This window comes from Lagopus muta, chromosome 19 (genome assembly GCF_023343835.1).
Source record: "Lagopus muta isolate bLagMut1 chromosome 19, bLagMut1 primary, whole genome shotgun sequence".
In the NCBI taxonomy this organism is placed as follows: Eukaryota; Metazoa; Chordata; class Aves; order Galliformes; family Phasianidae; genus Lagopus; species Lagopus muta.
Genome location: NC_064451.1, coordinates 1,187,195 through 1,204,889, shown reverse-complemented (window position 1 = coordinate 1,204,889; position 17,695 = coordinate 1,187,195). Strand labels below are relative to the sequence as shown.

At 57.4% G+C, this 17,695-nt stretch overlaps 1 protein-coding gene across 1 annotated transcript; it reads left to right on the top strand.

The window, feature by feature from the left end:
* The first annotated feature begins 9,510 nt into the window (after window positions 1–9,510).
* Window positions 9,511–17,354, top strand: ENTPD2 (ectonucleoside triphosphate diphosphohydrolase 2). The gene is made up of 9 exons (XM_048966350.1): window positions 9,511–9,687; window positions 12,824–12,941; window positions 13,283–13,433; window positions 13,560–13,719; window positions 13,810–14,037; window positions 14,529–14,795; window positions 14,968–15,087; window positions 15,372–15,506; window positions 16,078–17,354. Exons 1-9 carry the CDS (start codon window positions 9,577–9,579, stop codon window positions 16,276–16,278), a joined length of 1,491 nt encoding a protein of 496 aa, XP_048822307.1. The 5' UTR covers window positions 9,511–9,576; the 3' UTR covers window positions 16,279–17,354.
* Window positions 17,355–17,695: the final 341 nt, after the last annotated feature.

Sequence of the window (17,695 nt, the reverse complement as noted above, 5' to 3'; positions counted from 1 at the left end):
TCACCTCTCTGGTCTCTCTCCTGCCCCAAATCACCTCTCTGCCTCCTGCATTAGCAGCAACCCACCTGTGCTCAGTGCTCCCCTTCCCCCCATCCCAGCTGAGCCCACAGTTACAGTGCAGCCTGCTGGGTGGTGAAAGACTGGCTCTGCCCTGACCGTGGCAGCCTCTGCTGCTCCATCCCAGCTTGTTCCCAGGGGGTGGCAGTGCCCTCAGTTGTTCATCAGCACAGCACTCCCGGCAGGTCTCTGCAGCATGGCCCTGACCTGGCACATGCTCTCATTGCTGTCTGTACGTCTGAGCCTCTTCCAAGGTACAGATTATTGAAGACAGATGCTCCCTCTGCAGGGAGACCTGGCACGATGGGGAGGGGGTGGAGGTGGGGCTCCCGAAATTCCGACTTTCTTCCACAGCTGTGTTCCATGGGGACCGTGACTTTGCTCTCCCCATTACGTCAAGCACAGCTGCCGTGGCGGATATCCGCCCCGCTTCCTCCCTAGGGGAGCAGCAGCCATCGAGGAGCAGCGCGGTGCTGACGGGGCCTCGAGGTGCACAGCAGCAGTGCCACGTGTCCCTGGGAGTGTTGTGGCCATGGAGGGCTGAGCTGTGCTGTGAGTGACTGCATTCCACAGGGCTGCTAACGGGCAGCTCCTGCTCGGTGCAGGGCTGACCGGAAGAGGAATGCGCTTTCTCTTCCTGTGGACTAAACAAAGCCACCCCGCTGCCTCAGAACCAAAGTTTTCTTGAGCCCAAAATGCTTTGTATTGGTTTGAGTTCACTTTGAACGTTTTAAAATATGCTTTTCTTTTTCTTTCTGTATTTATGGACAGTTCAAAGGGAAAGGCCATTTCTAAGTGATAGATGCAGAGTTGGTTCCATCTTGGTACCTCTGGCATGATCTCTCTGCACAGAAAGCATCAACTGCTTTGGGATGCTTCCCTGGGCAGCCTGGGCTGCTGTGAAATGTGGAGCTTCGTGATCTTTGGGGTCCCTTCCAACCATGGCCATTCTGTGATTCTGTGAAAAGATTTTATCATTAAATATTTAATGTGAGTGGCTTGGTAAGAAAACTGGGCTTGCTCGAGGTGTCTTAGTGCTGTGTCCCTGCATGGAGCTGGGGGCAGAGGTAGCCTCCTCCCTATGGCTTCCCCTGCTCTGAAGCATCCAGCACACGAGGCAGTGCCTCTTCCCCCTTTGCTTCTCTGCCCCAAGGGCTGTTTCTGACACAGCCGCTTCGCACGTTTTCCTCTGCTGAGCTGAGTCAGCTGCTGTGCCATGGCCAACTCTCAGAAACCCATAAATCTCCTCAAATCTTCTGAAATCATGAAATCAGCCAAAGGAGGAAAAAAAAAGGGGGGAGGAAGGGGAGAAGGAAGAAGAAAGAAATCTTTGTCAATAATATGTTTAGAAAAGGATTTTTTTCTTCTCTGGGGGGGTTCAGTATTCATCATTTCCATCTTCAAGATTCCCCCTGCAGCCAGCGGGGCTGGAAATGCTGCACTCTGCTTCAGTGTGAGCCCAGACTCACATAACCAGGAGAGCTGTGAGAATACGGGATATTGCAAAACTTGATCTGGTTCAGAAGACGGGCGAAGCTGGTGGCCATTCAGCCACATGCGTTTCCCCAGATGCTGCAGCCTGCTGCTCATCATGGGCTCTTCTCCTCCCCTTCCCTGCAGGTCTCTGAGCCCACCTGCCCCGCACCCTGCTGGGCTGTCCCCCCAGCAGTCCCCAGCTCCATGGGTTGCTGTGTCCCCACCTCGTGGCAGTGTCACTGTGCCCCAGCTGGGTGCGCAGCCTGTGCCGCCCCGACCGCATGAGCGCATCTGTGCTACTGGGCCAAAGAGACGTGGAGAGGTTGGGCAGATGGACACACATCATCCTGCAGGAGCCTGGGAACAACTAATTGGGCATAAAATTAGCTGCAGCTTCTATTGCTTTTATTTTTTTATTGATTTTATTTTTAAATGCAGTGGAAAATACGCTGCAGGAGGGGAATTCAAAGGGGCCTGAGCTTGTGCGTGCAGCCTATGGAATGCCAGTCCTACTGTGTATGCCCTGCTCGTCCCCAGGCAGCATATGGGGCAGGAGCTGGAGCTGGAGGGGCTGCAAACCCACTGTCCTTCATGGTGTATCCCCAGGACACACAGCTGGGCAGTCTGGAAATATGGGGCTATCATGGAAAGCCCTGGGAGGGACAGAGTCACCGCCTCTCCTGGTGCAAGAGGGAGGTAAATGTGTAGGAGCAATGCAGCAAGGGGTAAAAGGAGCTCAGTCTGAAGGGGGATGCTGATGCTGGGGGTTTGCAGGAGCCCAAAGGGAGTTTGCTGGCATGCCCAGAGAAGAGGAGTCCAGAGGCTGCGAGCACAGCCTGCACACAGTGGTTAGCTTTCACAGCAGTGCGACCTGTACCTGTAACGATGTCATTTGGAAGCTAACACCATTTCCAAGGGCAGGAAACACCGGAATGCTGGATTTCCAGGTGAGCTCCTCAGCACCAGCTTCCCAGTGCCTCCCAGTGACTGCAGAGACACTATGCATGACCACCGCAAGGAGCTGCAGCTTTTGGTGCCATGCTGCCATGCCCCATGGATCAGCAGGAGGGAACAGCGGCACGCTGCAGCCTGGACCAGTCTCAGCCTCAGCTCCTGTAGCTGTGGTAGCCCAGGCCAGCACCCAGCAGCCACTCGGCTGTGGCATTTGGGTGCTGTTTGTGGAAGTCCCTCTGCAGTCAGCCACCCACCCAACCGCAGCAGAACTGAAAGCAGGGACCTTAGGGTTCTCTTCCCAACGGCAGCCCTCGGTGGGATGTTTGGAAGGGAAGCTGAGTCATTTAGCCAGCACTCACACGGCTCCAGGCGGTGCAGGGTGGGGGCAGAACGGTGCAGCTCCCAGCCGCTCCTGGAGCCCTGGGCTGGGCACAGAGCTGGGGAAGCATCCCAGGACGCAGCTATTCCCCACCACCTTTTCCCAGCCCATTCCTTTGCCCCCTGCTCCAGCTAAGGAACCCATTTTTAATGAGCATCACCGGGCCCTGCTTGCTCTTTTGCTTTGCAGCACAGAATTACAGGCTCACAGAGTGCCATTATTTCCTCCAATTGCAGCTGCTGGCATTGCGTGGTTCCGCTCAAAACTCCAGTTCCCACCAGAAGACAAAAAAAGTCCAGTTTTGCTGTCATGTTCAAGAACTGAAAACTGCAACATTATTCTGCAGCTCGTTAGCTCTCTCTCTCTCTCTCTCTCTCTTTTTTAATCTATTATTTAATTGTCATGATTTTGGAATATCCGACTCTCATTTTTGAGTTCTGAGTCATTTGAGAAACAAAGCCCAAGAGACACAGAGCAGAGCAGGGAGGCAGGAGCTCTGCAGGAGGACTCCTACCAAAGGTCTCGGCTTGGGCAACCAGGAGGGGTGAATATGGAAACAAATGGCTTTAATCAGCTGATTAGAGCTGATTTGTCCCTGGCCTGGGTATGGGTTAGGTCAATAACCTGACCTCGGCGATAGGCAGTTTTGCAGCAGCTGCACAAAGCTTGCTGCCATTGCCCCGCACGTCCCTGGGTTTGCTGGAGGAGCTGAGCCCAGATGTGGCCCAGGAGGCTGCATGGAGGTGGATGCCAAGGCAGTGGCTTAAGGAGAGCGCACTTCCAGCATTCTTTGCCCAAAGAAGCAGCTGGGGAGATTTCCCACCCAGAGCCCAGAAGCCTGCAAGTGTGGAACTGGATTCCTGCAGGTTTGGGCACAAAGCTGGCTGTCACATAGCCCAGGGCAGCCACCGAGCTCTGGGTGCTGAGATGGGGAAAGAAGGACTCACATGGCCCAATGGGGGCTTCGCTCTCCCATCCCTGTGCCCGGGAAGCTCACCGTGCCCTCCCTGCTGTCCTGTGAGCGTCTTCATCTGCTCCGCCTGCACCTTTACACCAACACTGTTCTGCTGAGCACCTGGGTTCTGCTGCCAGGAGTGACGACATCTCAAAGCAGGATGACTGCATGCAGGGATCCGGATGGCCACGGACCGGCTTGGTGGGGAGAGGGTGGGAAAATGCCATTTGCACAACAAGCTCCTTTCCCCATCACTGGGACATGCCCCAGGGCGACAGCTCCAGCAAAGGAAGCGGCTTTTGGAGGGTTTTCTCCTTGTGTTCTGGGGTGTGGGAAGGACTGGAAACATGCCTGCTGGCTGCAAGCACTCCCCTGGGGCCGTGTGCCTCTACAGAGGGACAAAAACCATCTATCGGAAGGAAACTAAGGAAACTCCGTTGCTAGGGTGAGAAACAACAATGCCAGCGCACTTACACTGAGCCACGAGGCCGGTGCTTTCCCTGCAGGACGGGGAGGACGTGGCAAGGAGAGGGCATGGGGTGGGGGGCTGCTCCGGGGAGCCGGGGCATTCTCTGCTTCATTTTGCTGTAGTTATATCTCTGTCTTGCATAGTTTTCTTCCTCTTTATCCTTATTCCGTACGAATATGCCTTCATTCCTGAAAGGCTGTTTGGGACTTACAAAATAAAACCCTACAAACAAATAAGCAGAAATAAAGAGCACCTGAATCACGAGGCTTAGGAACTGTGGGTGCCCATCCCTGGAGGTGCCCAAGGCCATGGATGGGCCCCGGGCAGCCTGAGCTGCAGGGCAGCCAGTGCACAGCAGGGGTGGGGCTGGGGGCTGCGAGGTCCCTCCAACCCAACCGAGTTGTGGTTCTGTGATTTTGGCATCCCAGCAGGGCAGCCCCATCCTGGTGGCCCAGGGGCAGCTGGCAGTGCCACCTTGCAGAGTCAGCCCTATTTCCTGGCTCTTTGGGCACTGAGAATGCTGCTCCCCCAGCCAGGGACCCCTCTGTGAGCCTGGGAAAAGGTTTTAGAAAAGAAAGCAAGAATGCTCCAGCTTGATTTTTGTTTCCAGGCAAGCAAACCTTGCCAGGAACAGATTATAGCCTTGGATACGGGGGTACATTGCTGGCGAGAGGAAAAGCTTTGGGCTCAGAGCTCAGGCTTAGGGCCATCGGGGTGAGCTCCCACCCGAGGGTGCTGCAGAAATTGGCTCAGCAGGAGCCATCCTCATTTACGCTTTGTTCTGTTGCACCTCTTCATTTCTTCCTATCCCAAAGGAACATGAATCTGCAGTCTTGCTGCCCACAGATGGAACCCCAGACAAAGCAGCTTCACATCTGTGTGCTGATGGTCCGATGCCGGAGCCCAGTGCATGCACTGAGGAGAGGTTCATCACCAGCAGTTTGGCAGCCCAGGTGCCCGAGTCGTCAGGCTCATGCAGATTTCAGAGTGCCCACAGGCTCCTGAGGAGGATCCCTGGGCTCTCAGCTGGTCAGCATATTGCAGCAGCTCTTGAGCATGTCATGGGGCTGTGTGAGCCCTGCTGAGCTGTGCTGGTGGCTCGAATTATCCCACTCATCCTTATCGCACAATCATTGGGCTCTCCCAGATACATCTCCCTGCACTCACAGATGGGAGCAGAAATCCCATTGCTAAGCCCTCCCTTTGGAACTCATCCCGTTGCAGTGACTCCAAGCTCATCCCATCCTTCCTGTTATTTCCCAAACACATGTGGAGCTGCAGAGCCGCCCACCAGAGCCCCCAGATGTCTTCTCTTTCCCATCCAGTGAAGATGCGGAAAAGCCCAGCCCTGGGCAGCTGGCAGCCCCCACCCCACACACTCCATTCTCCCTTCCAATGAAGTCCTTTTGTTCCTTCCAGTTTCTCCACTTGTCACCCGTTCAGCCCAGCCAGTTCAGCCCAGGTGGCCCCATGTCACCTGCTTTTGTTGGGACAGGTGGATTAGATAAAGCTCTTTCCTTTGCCTGGGAAATGAGCTGTCCTGAGGCTTGGGGTGAGCAAGGTGCCCTTCCTTTCCCCGTCTTTGTTCCTCACCTGTTGCTTTGTCCTCAGCAAGTGGTTTGTCTGTAAGTCCCTCCGGGTGGGGACGGGCATTGTAACACAGCTGGGACAGGGCCACACCAGGACTGCTTTTCCTGGTGCCTCACCTCCCAGGCAGGGCTGTTCCTCCTGTGATTTCTCTGAGCTTGGCAAAGATCTGAAGTCAATGCCCATGTCAGCTGCTGGTGAGACGCTCATCCCAAGAGCCTACAGGTGTGCTGGACATGCTGGTGCCAACTCCTAACTCTCCTAACTCAGATTTACGTGGGACCACCACTCAGTGTTTCCCAGACATGAGGCGAGTAAAGGCACAGCTGGGGCTCTGGCTCTGCCCTGTCTGTGCTTATTGCATCCATCCATTCCTCAGGGCTCGCTGGGAAGCAAAGATGCCATTTAGTGTCATATTCTGCTCCTTCTCTGCCTGGCCCATGTAGTGAAAGTAGGCTGTAAGCATGCAGGATTTGCATTAACTCATGGCAATGTTATTGTCTGGCAGCACAGCCCTGGCCCTGCCTCTGGCTGGTGATACTCGAGGCTACAATAGCAGCAGGGTGGCAGGGTGACAAAGGGTAGCATGGCAAGGCAGGAGGACGACAAGGCATCAGAGTGACGAGGTAGTAGGATGATAAAGGGGCAAGGTGACAGATAGCAGGGTGACAAGGCAGCAGGGTGGTCAAGGCTGCACCAGGCTGGCTCCCTGCTGAGCTGAACCTGCTTAGTCAGGCAGATCCTTTGCTTCAAAATCTGGGTCCCTGCAGAGGTGACATCTGTGTCACTGGGGTGTTCCTTGCATTGCTGGTGTCCTGAACCCAACGTCCTTGGTTTCCTCAGACAAACAAGGCTGAATTCTCTTCCCCCCATGCTCTATCCTCTTCTCCCTTGCTTTTCTTTTTTCCTCTGATTTCATTCATGCCTGGAACTTATTATGTACTCCTCAACACGGATTGCCCATCTGGTACCACCACTCCACTGCAAGCACTGTGTCCTTGTGGGGCCATAGCTGGGATGTCCCTGTGGGGCTGGTGCTGCCTGCACAGCGTGGGTAGTGGCACAGCTGCCCCCCTCTGACCCACAGCCCCATGGATGGGCAGGAGCTGCTCTTCACCTGGCAATGGGCCTGGCACCAGGTGCAGCAGTGTCACTGCACTGCTGTGCAGCATCGCTGGATGTTTCTCTGGTTCCATGTGAGTTTGTGCGTCGTAATTCCCCTTGCACGGCTGGGACTGCATCCAGCCCATGGGAATGTCCCAGTGCTTGGTGCTTCCCTGCCTGTGCTGGAAGATGGGTCTCCTGGCACGTCTGCTTTGGCTTGAGGCTCTGCTGAGGCCCTGAGGGCTGTGTTGTGAGCAGCACTGCAGTGGAAGGGTGGTTGGTGCACAGCTGTATTGAAATGCTTCAGAGATTCCTCACTCTGCAGCTCCCTGGAAAGCAGTGCCAGTGCGAGGCACACCGGGAATCACAGCAGCTAATGGCCAGGGCTGGCCATGGGCTTCCTCAGAGCTCAGCTTGAGCTACTCCAGACATTCCTCATTCAACACTGGTTGAAGAAAGCTTGGTTCCTCTTCAAACAGCCTCTGAAGACCTCTTCTCACAGCTGATTCAGCCAGGAAGAGAAATGCCGAGTTTGGCAGCCATTGGGGAAAGAATTATGAGTGATCCAGAGGAGATCCTTCTGCCTCTGTGTTCATCTCCAGTGCTGCTGTGCCTATGGCAGATGCAGGAGTGCACCTCAGGAAGGCTATGGGGTGGGAAGCAGCAGGAGAAGTCCAGACAGTTGAGAAGGAAAACTGAGTGGAGCCTATAAAGCCATCAGTGGGGCAGGAAGGTGGAGGTAACTGCACTCTGCTAATCCTTGCACCCAGCACTTCTGGTGTTAGCAGCAGTATACTTAAAGGAAAGGGGAACACATCATTCTTTTTTTCCAACATAAATCTGTACATGAATGTCTTGAAGTTCATTGGCATAGGTTTTCCAGCAGCTAAAAGCTGAAAGCAAGAAGTTATCCATAGCTGCACACAGACAGGTGGGGTAAGGGTGGAGAACCATAGACTCGTAGAATCACAGCATGGCCTGGGTTGCAAAGGAGCACAGTGCTCATCCAGCTCCAACCCCTGCTGTGTGCAGGTCACCAACCAGCAGCCCAGGCTGCCCAGAGCCACATCCAGCCTGGCCTTGAATGCCTGCAGGGATGGGGCATCCACAGCCTCCTTGGGCAACCTGTTCCACCACCCTCTGGGGGAAAAACTTCCTCCTAACATCCAACCTCAACCTCCCCTGTCTCAGTTTAAAGCCATTCCCCTTGTCCCATCACCATCCACCCTCACAAACAGCCGTTCCCCCTCCTGTTTATTTGCTCCCTTCAAGTACTGGAAGGCCACCATGATGTCTCCCTGCAGTCTTCTCCAAGCCAAACAAGCCCAGTTCCTAGGCACACTGCCCTCACTGTGTCTCTGTTGCACCTTTCCCTTCCCCAGCCCCCGCTCCAGGCACTGCTGCAGCCCCAAGCAAAACAGAGGGGTGCTGGGGCTCCTGCTCTGCAGCCAAAAGACCGAAACGAATCATAAAACAGCCTGGGTTGAAAAGGACCACCAAGATTATCTAGTTTCAACCCCCAAAAACAAAGCCTGTGGGGGTCTGGTGAGCCTCCCTCCCGCTGCCTCTCCCGCACAGGGATGGTTTACCTCTCAGAGTGGCACGTGGCATTGGGAGCACTTCCTCCTTCCCCACCTTGCAGGGGCTCACCGGCCCCACAGAGCCCCACAGGCCATGAGCAGGAGCTGGGTGCTCTGCTGGTTCTCCTACATAGAGAAGCCCAGGAAGGAGCGGTGCTCGGTTGCACGGCGCTGGGGCTGCCCTGCTGGGTTCCCTTCCAGCAGTGGAGCTGCCTTGATGTGCAATGAGCATCTTGCTTCAGAAACGAGCACTGCAAGGCAGCCTGCAGGGAGCTGAAGGAGCCCTCCTGCACAAAGCCCGGCTGCGCTGGAAGCCGCTTTCACTCCTCTCCTTGGTGATATCTCCTTGTTTATTATTTTGCTCACTGTTTGATCCCTCCTTGTAAGCAAGCTCAAAATGTCCTTCTCAGGCAGGGCCCCAGCCTTGCTTGGCTTGGTGCTCCATTTGGAAATGCGTTACATTATTCACTTGTGACCGTATTAAAAACAACCCCAATATATATCTGAGCTCCTTAGGGCTGTCATAAACTTGCAATGATTAAAAACAGAAACGCGTTGGTAACACTAAATCTTGGTAGGCGAGACTCCTCAGAGCTTTCCATAGCGTTCCATAGCGTTGCACGCACTGAAACCCTCGGGGTGTTGGGGACGAGAGGGTCCCCCTTTCCCAGAGCCCGGCCGGGGGTGGGGATACGGGGGGCTGAGCCCACGGGAGCGTGATGCACGGGGGCCGGGCGGGGGCTGCGCCTCGGGACAGGGACAACGCCCGGGGCGGGGGGGAGATGGAGCTGAGCCCCGTTAGGGGGTGTAGGGCTGCGGGAGGCACAGAGCCCGGGGCGGGGGTCGGCGCGGGGCCGAGCGGCACGCAGAGCCCGGTGTCCCGCCCGGGTGGGCCGGGGCGGCGGTGACTCAGCCGGGAGAGGCGGGCGAGGAGGAGGAGGAGGAGGAGCGGCGGCCGCCGCAGAGCCGCTCACCTGCCCCCACCGAGCGGCGGCAGCGCCCGCCCGGCCCCGCCATGGCCCGCCGGGCCGCCGCCGTGCTGCTGCTGCTCGCCCTCGGCTGCCTCCTGGGCATCCTCCTGCTCTGCCTCGGCTCCGGGGACACGCGCGGCCCGCCGAGCTTCAAGGTGAGTCGGGGGGGGAGGGGGACCGCGCTGCGGGGTGGGGGTCCCGGGAGCGCCCCGAGAGCCGGGCGGCCCTGCGAGGGGGGGCGGCTTCGCGATGCGCGGCTCCCGCTGCGGTCCCTGAGCCGCTGCCGCGGGGTCGGGGCGGGGGGGGCGGCGCGCCGGGAGCCTCCAGCTGCACTGCGGGGCGAGGAGCGCTCTGCTCTGCGAGAACAAGCTGCTCTTTTTTTTTTTTTCATTGTAAATTCAGGCTCTGAAGGAAGTTCTCAACCAACTCCTTGCTGGGAAAGTGCTCCAATTCACTCTTTTGCTGCCCGGATCTTTTGTTTTACAAAATCCCGTGTCCTCCAGGGACAGACAGCTAGTGCAGGAGGAGCGGGCTCCTGCCATGGAAAGTGGCAAACCCAAACCTCTTTCTCACCCCGAGCTTTCTCAGCCAGCCTGGATGCCAGCTGTGTGTCTTCTCTCTGGGTTTGACCGATGCAATAAAGATTAGGTTGAGAAAATGAGCTGGTTTAGCTGGGGTGATAGTCCCCAGTTGTCAGTAGACTTTAATAATTAACTTTTTTCCTGTGACACATTGCTCTGCTGTGTGCTGTGGCATTTAGGACTGGGGTTATAGCTGTTTTCCAAATGGATTTCATCCCTTGGGACAGAGGGGAAACAGATGGACCCCTGCTGAGTCCCACCTGTGTTTGCAGTGCTTTGGTTGCTGTGCAAAGCCTATTCCCCAGCAGTGGCAGCTCAACGCCAGCTGTGCTCAGAGGATCCCTTTCCTCTCCCTGCAGGATGCACACAGGTTCCTGAGGCTGAACCCAGGGACCCGGGCTTTGCCCTATCTCTGGATGGAGCAAGCATAGACAGTGACCACAGTGGGGCCGTTGTCACCGCAACACCGCCCCACAGCCACCCTGGAAGCCAGCAGCTGTGTCCCCAGCCCTGCTTGGGGCAGGAGGAGACAGCGAAGCAGGGGATTCCAGCCCCACAGCCAGCCAGCAGCTTCCCAGCCTGTGTCACGCTGCTGTGGGATGAAGGTGCCCTTGGGGGGTTGTGAGTGCCTGCTGGCCTCGGGATCTGCCCTGGGCTCAGGCTCTGGGCAGTGGCAGGAGTTGTGCCATGGCCCTGCTCTGTCGTGGCTGTGAGTGGGGGCTGCAGGCCCATCCTGCTGCAGTACTTGGTGGCTTGGTTGTCTCAGCAGTAACTGCTGAATGGTTGCTCGGCTCACTGGCGAGCTAAGGTTAACCCATAGCTTCACTTCTCTTTCCAGCTCCTTTGCTTGAAATATAGCCCTAAAAATACCCCAGATTATTTATTCTGCTGCCAGAGGGACTAATCTTGGGAGCGTGTGCTCTTCTCCTTCCCTTCTGGGTACACAGCTGAACTTACAGCATCGCAGCCTCACAGCTCTGAGCCGTTTTCTTTCCTTCTGTGGGATCAGCAGATCCCGTGGGTACACAGCTCAGCTGTCACAGTGCCACCAGATGCTGGCATTGTGAGACTGTCCCACGCTCTGGGGCCAGGTCTGTGGACACGTGCAAAGCCATGCCAGGGTGCTTGTGGCCAGGGCAGGGCACAGGGGCTGGCACCATGGCAGGACTTGTCCCCAAGTACCATGCAGGAGCTGCCAGTGCATGTGTACCCTAGGTCTATAGGGCTCTGCTCAGTCTGAGAGGAGAGGGTCTGCCCTCAGAGGCTTTTAGAGCAGAGGGCACAGGGACATGCCCATGGGGGGCAGTGGGTTCTGCAAACCGCTCCGTGCTGCAACCCAGGTCTGATGCAACCCCCATGCAGCAGCTCCAGACTGCAGTTGGGCACAGAAATTGGGGTTCAGTGAGTGTCACCAGATAGCACCTCTCCCCAGCTTCTGCTCAGGGCGAGCACACAGGAAGCCAACAGATGAAATGTGGTTAAGAGGGGGGTGTGGGTGAGATGCAGCCTCTGTCTCCCTCACCCCCGCAGAGCTCAGGTCTTGTTCTTGGTGTAAAGTCAGGGCTGCTTGCTCCGGTTTGCCTTGCATGGCAGCTGGGCCACAGCATCTTGCAGAGCGTGCCCTGCTCTCTGCAGGCCCCAGCAGGCAGAGCAGCTGTCCCAGACATGCACATGCTCACCATGGGGCACACACATGCCTATGCACATGCGTACATGCAAGCACACATTTGCAGGCACTTAAATACACATGCACATATCCACACAGGCAGCTGCATGCACAGACACAAGCCTGCATGCTTGCATGCGTTCTCACCCCTACATCTACATCTACAGTGAACGTGCCCACACGTGCACCTGCATGTACACATGCCCATGCACACGTGCCCCCACCTGCGTGCACCCCTCTGGAAGCTGGCAGCCAGCTCAGTCCCAAACTGCACTTTGTCCCTGGCTATTTTTCTCCCCCTACAGGTGCACAGGGCTTCTACTGCACATGTGGCCCAGTCTCCCCGGGCAATAATTGGGATGGTGTGGAGGACATTGGGCCCCTGGGCCTCCTTCCTGCTGGCCACAGGGCTGGTGGGCCTGAGCAGCACGTGCCACTGAGCAGCTGGGTGGTGCTGGGACCCTCCTGGGGACCCTCACCTGCAGGGCCCTGTCCCCACCAGCAGCCCACGGGCAGCCTGTCTGGGGGGCCACATGGGTGGTGGAGGGCTTCACAGCATGCAGGTAAAGCCTTTCTCCAGGCCACGTTTAGGATGGAGGTGGTCTCACCCCGGGGAGATGCTCAGCCGGGGCTCCTGTTAGCAGCAGCACAGCCCCGGCCGGTGCCGGAACCCTAGCGATCCCATGCCCTCAGAGGGGTCTGGGGGCTGTGGCTGGGAGGGACGGGTGGCTCCTCCTGGAGCCGTGTAACCGCGTTTGGCAGGAGGAGAGGGGTTATTTATAGCCGGAGAATGGCCGAGCCTTACAAGGGCAGGCAGGGATGAGGTGGCGGGCTGCCCTTCTTTGGAGCGCCGGGGCCCGGGGCAGCTCCAGGTGTCCTCCCGCCCGGCGGGGCAGCACTCGGCCAGGGCAGCGCTTCTCCGTGCCCCCCCGCCCCGAGCAGCGCCTGTTCCGCTGCCCGCGGTGCCCCGGGCCGGGAGGGAGCGCGGAGTGCGCGGCGGGGCCGTGCTGGGCGCCCGGCTGACCCCCGCCTCTCCGCCTGCAGTACGGCATCGTGCTGGACGCCGGGTCCTCCCACACGGCCGTGTTCATCTACAAGTGGCCCGCGGACAAGGAGAACGACACTGGGGTGGTCAGCGAGCACAGCATGTGCGATGTGGAGGGTAAGCGCTGTCCTCCGCTGGCCCTGCTGCCTCCCCGCACTCCCAGCGGGAGCAAGGAGGTGCTAAGAGGGGTCCTGCTCTGCTCCCTAAACCTCCCCCGGTCCCAGGGAAAATGTGCTCGGAACACACCAACAGTTTCTCTCTCCAAACCCAGGGTAGTTCACTGCCCAGCAGAGTGTGAGCTGTGGGCAGGCAGCTGCAGCTGAGCTCCGTTCCGCTGTCGTTGCGACCGTCCGTCCGCAGCAACCCTCAGCCTTTCTCAGCATCCGGGGGGGAGCGAAGCCACTCCCCGAGCATCCTCCGCCCACCCCATGGCTGCAATGCAGTTTCCCTCTCCGCAGGTCCTGGCATCTCCAGCTACAGCTCCAAACCTCCGGCTGCTGGGAAAAGCTTAGAGCACTGCCTGAGGCAGGCTATGAGAGACGTGCCCAAGGAGAAGCACGCGGGCACTCCGCTCTACCTGGGTGCCACGGCCGGCATGCGCCTGCTCAGGTGAGCGTCAACCCTGCTGTGCTGCCAGGGGGTCTGGGGACGTCCCTGCAGGGATGTGACCCTTTCCCACCTGCCTGCAGCTCCTTCTCTGTCCCTTTCACTGCTGTGTCTCCGTCTCTCCTGCAGAATTGCAGACCCAAAGTCCTCAGATGCCGTCCTCAGTGAAGTGATGGCCACACTGAAGTCGTACCCCTTTGATTTCCGGGGAGCAAAGATCCTGTCAGGGGAAGAGGAAGGGGTGTTTGGCTGGGTCACGGCAAACTACCTCCTGGAGAACTTCATCAAGGTGGGCAGGGGCACGCAGTGGGGACAGCAGGGCAGTCAGGCTGTCCTGCAGCTCATCATGTCCCACACCCTCTGCTGTCTCCTTGCCTAGCGTGGTTGGCTTGGGGAGTGGATCCAATCCAAGAAAAGGACCATGGGGGCCATGGACTTCGGAGGCGCTTCCACACAGATCACCTTTGAAACCAGTGATGCCATTGAAGATCCCAGAAATGAGGTGATGCTGAAGCTGTATGGCCAGCCATACAAGGTGTACACCCACAGCTTCCTCTGCTATGGAAGGGATCAGGTCCTCAAGAGGCTGCTCTCAAAGGTCCTCCAGGTATTGGCACGTGCTCGCCTGTCACCACCCCAGCATTCATTCAGAGTGGGAGGTATCAGACCTGGCTCCTTTAAAGCACCTTGCTTTGGACTTGTGGCTGGCCCCCTGGGTTCAGCAGTGGGGTCTGGGGAGGGATGATATGAAGAAACCCAAGCGTAGTCAGGCCTCCCGCTTCCCCTGCAGGCATCTCTTAGCCCTGTTCGGTAGGACAGGACAGCTGCACGTATTTCCCAGCCAACTTGGTGCAACTCAACTCAAAAGCCAACACTGGCTTTTGCCCCTTAAGCCTCTCCCACAGTCCCAGGGCTTCCTCCTCTCTCCTTAAGCCTGTGTCAATCATCTCCAGACACTGGTGGCAACTGCTGAGTTCTGTGCTCCTCTGCGTCCCGCTGCCCAGGCTCACCAGCACCTCCCACCAGGAACCAGAGGCAATGCAGCACTGGGGCTGTGGCCCAGGGGAGCTGGGATGACGTGTGTTGCTCCTCCGACAGGCTGAGAACTACCAAGAAACTGTCGCCAATCCTTGCTGGCCCACGGGCTACCGCAAGAGTCTGTCACTGAGCAGCATCTATGACAGCCCCTGCACGGAGAAGGAGCGGCCCGGCCTCCCCCTCAACACCACCGTCGTCGTGTCCGGCACCGGGAATGGGAACCTCTGTGCTGTGCACGTCAGCAAGCTCTTTGACTTCACCAACTGCTCCTTCTCCCGCTGCTCCTTCGATGGCGTTTTCCAGCCTGAGGTTTCGGGAAACTTCATCGTAAGTCCCAGCGCAGAGCAGGGTGGTGGGGGCCCAGGTGTCACATGGCAGCAAAACCCGACTGCAGCTCTGCAAGGATGGTTGCTTGTGCCCACCACACTGGTTACAGCAGCTCTCTATGGTGCAGGTTTGCTCCCAGCTTGTCCTACAGCTGCTTCCATTCCTCCATTAGGCCTTCTCTGCCTTCTTCTACACGGTGGACTTCATCCAGACAGTGATGGAGAGACCCGTGCACTTGCCCAGTGACCTGAAGGACGCTGCTGAGACCATCTGTGCCAGCAGCTGGAATGAGGTGGGCTCCCAGGCACATGGGGGAGGAGAGGGCTGCTTTGCACGGGGCATCCCCCAGGCTCCGAGAGCAGCCCTTAGAGGGTCCTGGATGTCCTGGCACCCTCCCATCCCATGCAGGGTGGAGAGGGTTGGTGGTGGTTCCCACATGGGACCAAAAGAGGCTCAGGAAGGTACGAGCAGCACCTTGGCCAGCCAGGTGCAGTCACCCAGAGCCTCTGACTACAGAAACTACCTGAACCCTGCTGGCTTGATCTCTTTTCTCTGTTCCTCCATGGTCCCATTCAGCTGTACCAGAAAGCTCCCAGGCTGGAGAAGAGGCTGCCTGACTACTGTGCTACCAGCATGTTTGTTTATCTGCTCATCACAAAGGGCTACAACTTCAACAACCGTTCCTTCCCCAGTATTGCCTTCCAGAAAAAGGTGGGTAACACCAGGGCACACAGCCATCCCGTGGTACTCATTCAACTCTGGGACAAAAAGTGAGAGATGAACCCACACCAAGAGCTGAGCGGTGTATGAGGGAAGGTCCTCGGGAACAGGAGCAGGATGGGACTCCCAGTTTTGGGGCATATATTTTGGGAACGAATGACCCTAACCGTAGGGTTGTCACAGGGTCAGGAATTTCAAGGTCCACCAGTTCCTCCTTGGCCCTCCAAGCAGCAGAGATCTCAAACAACCCAGGCTTGTTGGGAAGTGAGCTCAGGGCAGGATCCCAACTTTGCCAAGTGCAACCACGTACGTGGGGCGTGGGGTGGGGAGCGAGGTCAGGACTGTCCCAGGCAGATGAGATCCTCCTCCCGTCAGATGAGACCAGTTAACACACGGACACTCACCCACCGGGGCACTCTTTGTGCCTGGGCTGGCCGGACCCACAGGTGAGCAAGGACTCAGGCTGCTGGAGCTGCCCTCCACTGGGCTGACAATGGAAGGTCCCTGAGGCTCGCGGAGCTGGGCTGACTGCAGCGGTGACCGTGCTGTGCTGCTTCCACAGGCAGGAGAAACCTCCATCGGTTGGGCCCTCGGCTACATGCTGAACCTCACCAACATGATCCCGGCAGAGGAGCCTGCTTCCCACAGGAGCATGCTGTACAACTACTGGGTCATCCTCATCCTGCTCTTTGTGATCACCACCCTGACAGCTCTGCTGACTGCTGTCTACCTGCTCCGGCGCAGCAAGTCCAGCACAATCTAACCCTGGGACAGGACAGCCTTCTCTGCAGCACCCAACACCATCCTTCCTGCTGGAGTCTCCGTGGCCTGAGTACTTGGGATTCAGCAAGTGCTTGGAGACACTCTCCCTCACACCTGATGCTGTATAGCCCAGAAGGAAAGCTGCCCCTTTTTGCCCTCCCTTTGCTTTCAAGCTGCAGAAAGAGGGGGATAAAAGAGGAGGAGAATGTCTTAAGGGATTCCCAGTGCTACTCAGGGACAGATGCTGGAGCAGGCTTGAGGTGTGGACATTCATACCTGGGGTATCTGTCTGCCTCTTGACCCGGGCTGGTCTGGGCCAGTGAGCCCAGACAACTGTATTCTCACGTACATGGGGAGGGTGGGGAATGTTACTCTAGTCCTTATAGCCGACTCACTACCTGCCCCTGGAGAACCAGCCCAGCCATTCCAGGGAGCTCTGGGCATCACCCAGAACTTAACTGTCTTTCTGGTGGATGCACAAACCCCACTGAACTTCCTGAGGGCCAAATCCTGGCCTGGACTTCCACCTGTCTCTGCTCAGGGCCATCAGGTAGAGGCTTAGCAACAAGCAGAGCAGGCAGCGTCTTGTGCCCCCCAGCAATCAGATGCAGTGCCTTCCTCATTCCTGCAGTCCCTGTGCCAGTGTCAGCTCTGCCACAAGTGCTGCCTTGGGCTCCCAGCTGCTGCCACAGGGGTACAAACTTGCTGCAGGAGCAAAGCTTTGTGCAGCTTGAGGGTTTGAGTCCTGCATCACCCCAAGGCAGACATCTGGGAGGATGTGCCTTTATTTCTGAATGAGTGGGGGAAAAACAAACAACAGGGACATGGGAATGTGCAGGAAGGCTTGTGGGCTTTGTTTTCTTTTGTTTTGTTGGTTCTTTTTTATAATCAGAAATAAACCTTTGTAACCACTCCTGTGGCTTTGTTGGTATGACAGCAACGGGCTGACAAGGGCTGCCTGTGCTGCAGGTGCAGGGGCACAGGTGGGCTCCCCTGGGACACAGCTGCATGCCCAGCTTTACCCAAAGGGCTCGCTCCCTTCAAGCCTGCCCAGTGCTCAGACACAGCCATGGCTTTGTAGCCTGCACAATCGTCAAAGAGAGTCCAAGCTGGGCTTAAAGCCTGGTATCATGCCCACCTGGAAATGGAAATTTCAGGCAGCCTAGCTGAGAAGTTCAGGCTTCCCAAACACGGCCATCCCAAAGGTGCACGCAGGCAGCTCTGCTCTGTGCAGTCCCTGCACCCCCGGGCACGCAGGAAAGGCTCTGATGGCCACGCAGGGCAGAACAGCAGCCTGCAGAAATTCAGTTTGTCAGGGCAGGCAGCTCTGAGCCACCAGGCCCACAGAACCACCTGGACAACCGCACAGAGGCCATCCTAGCTCCTCAATCCCGCCTGCTCACAGCCCGCTGCTCGGC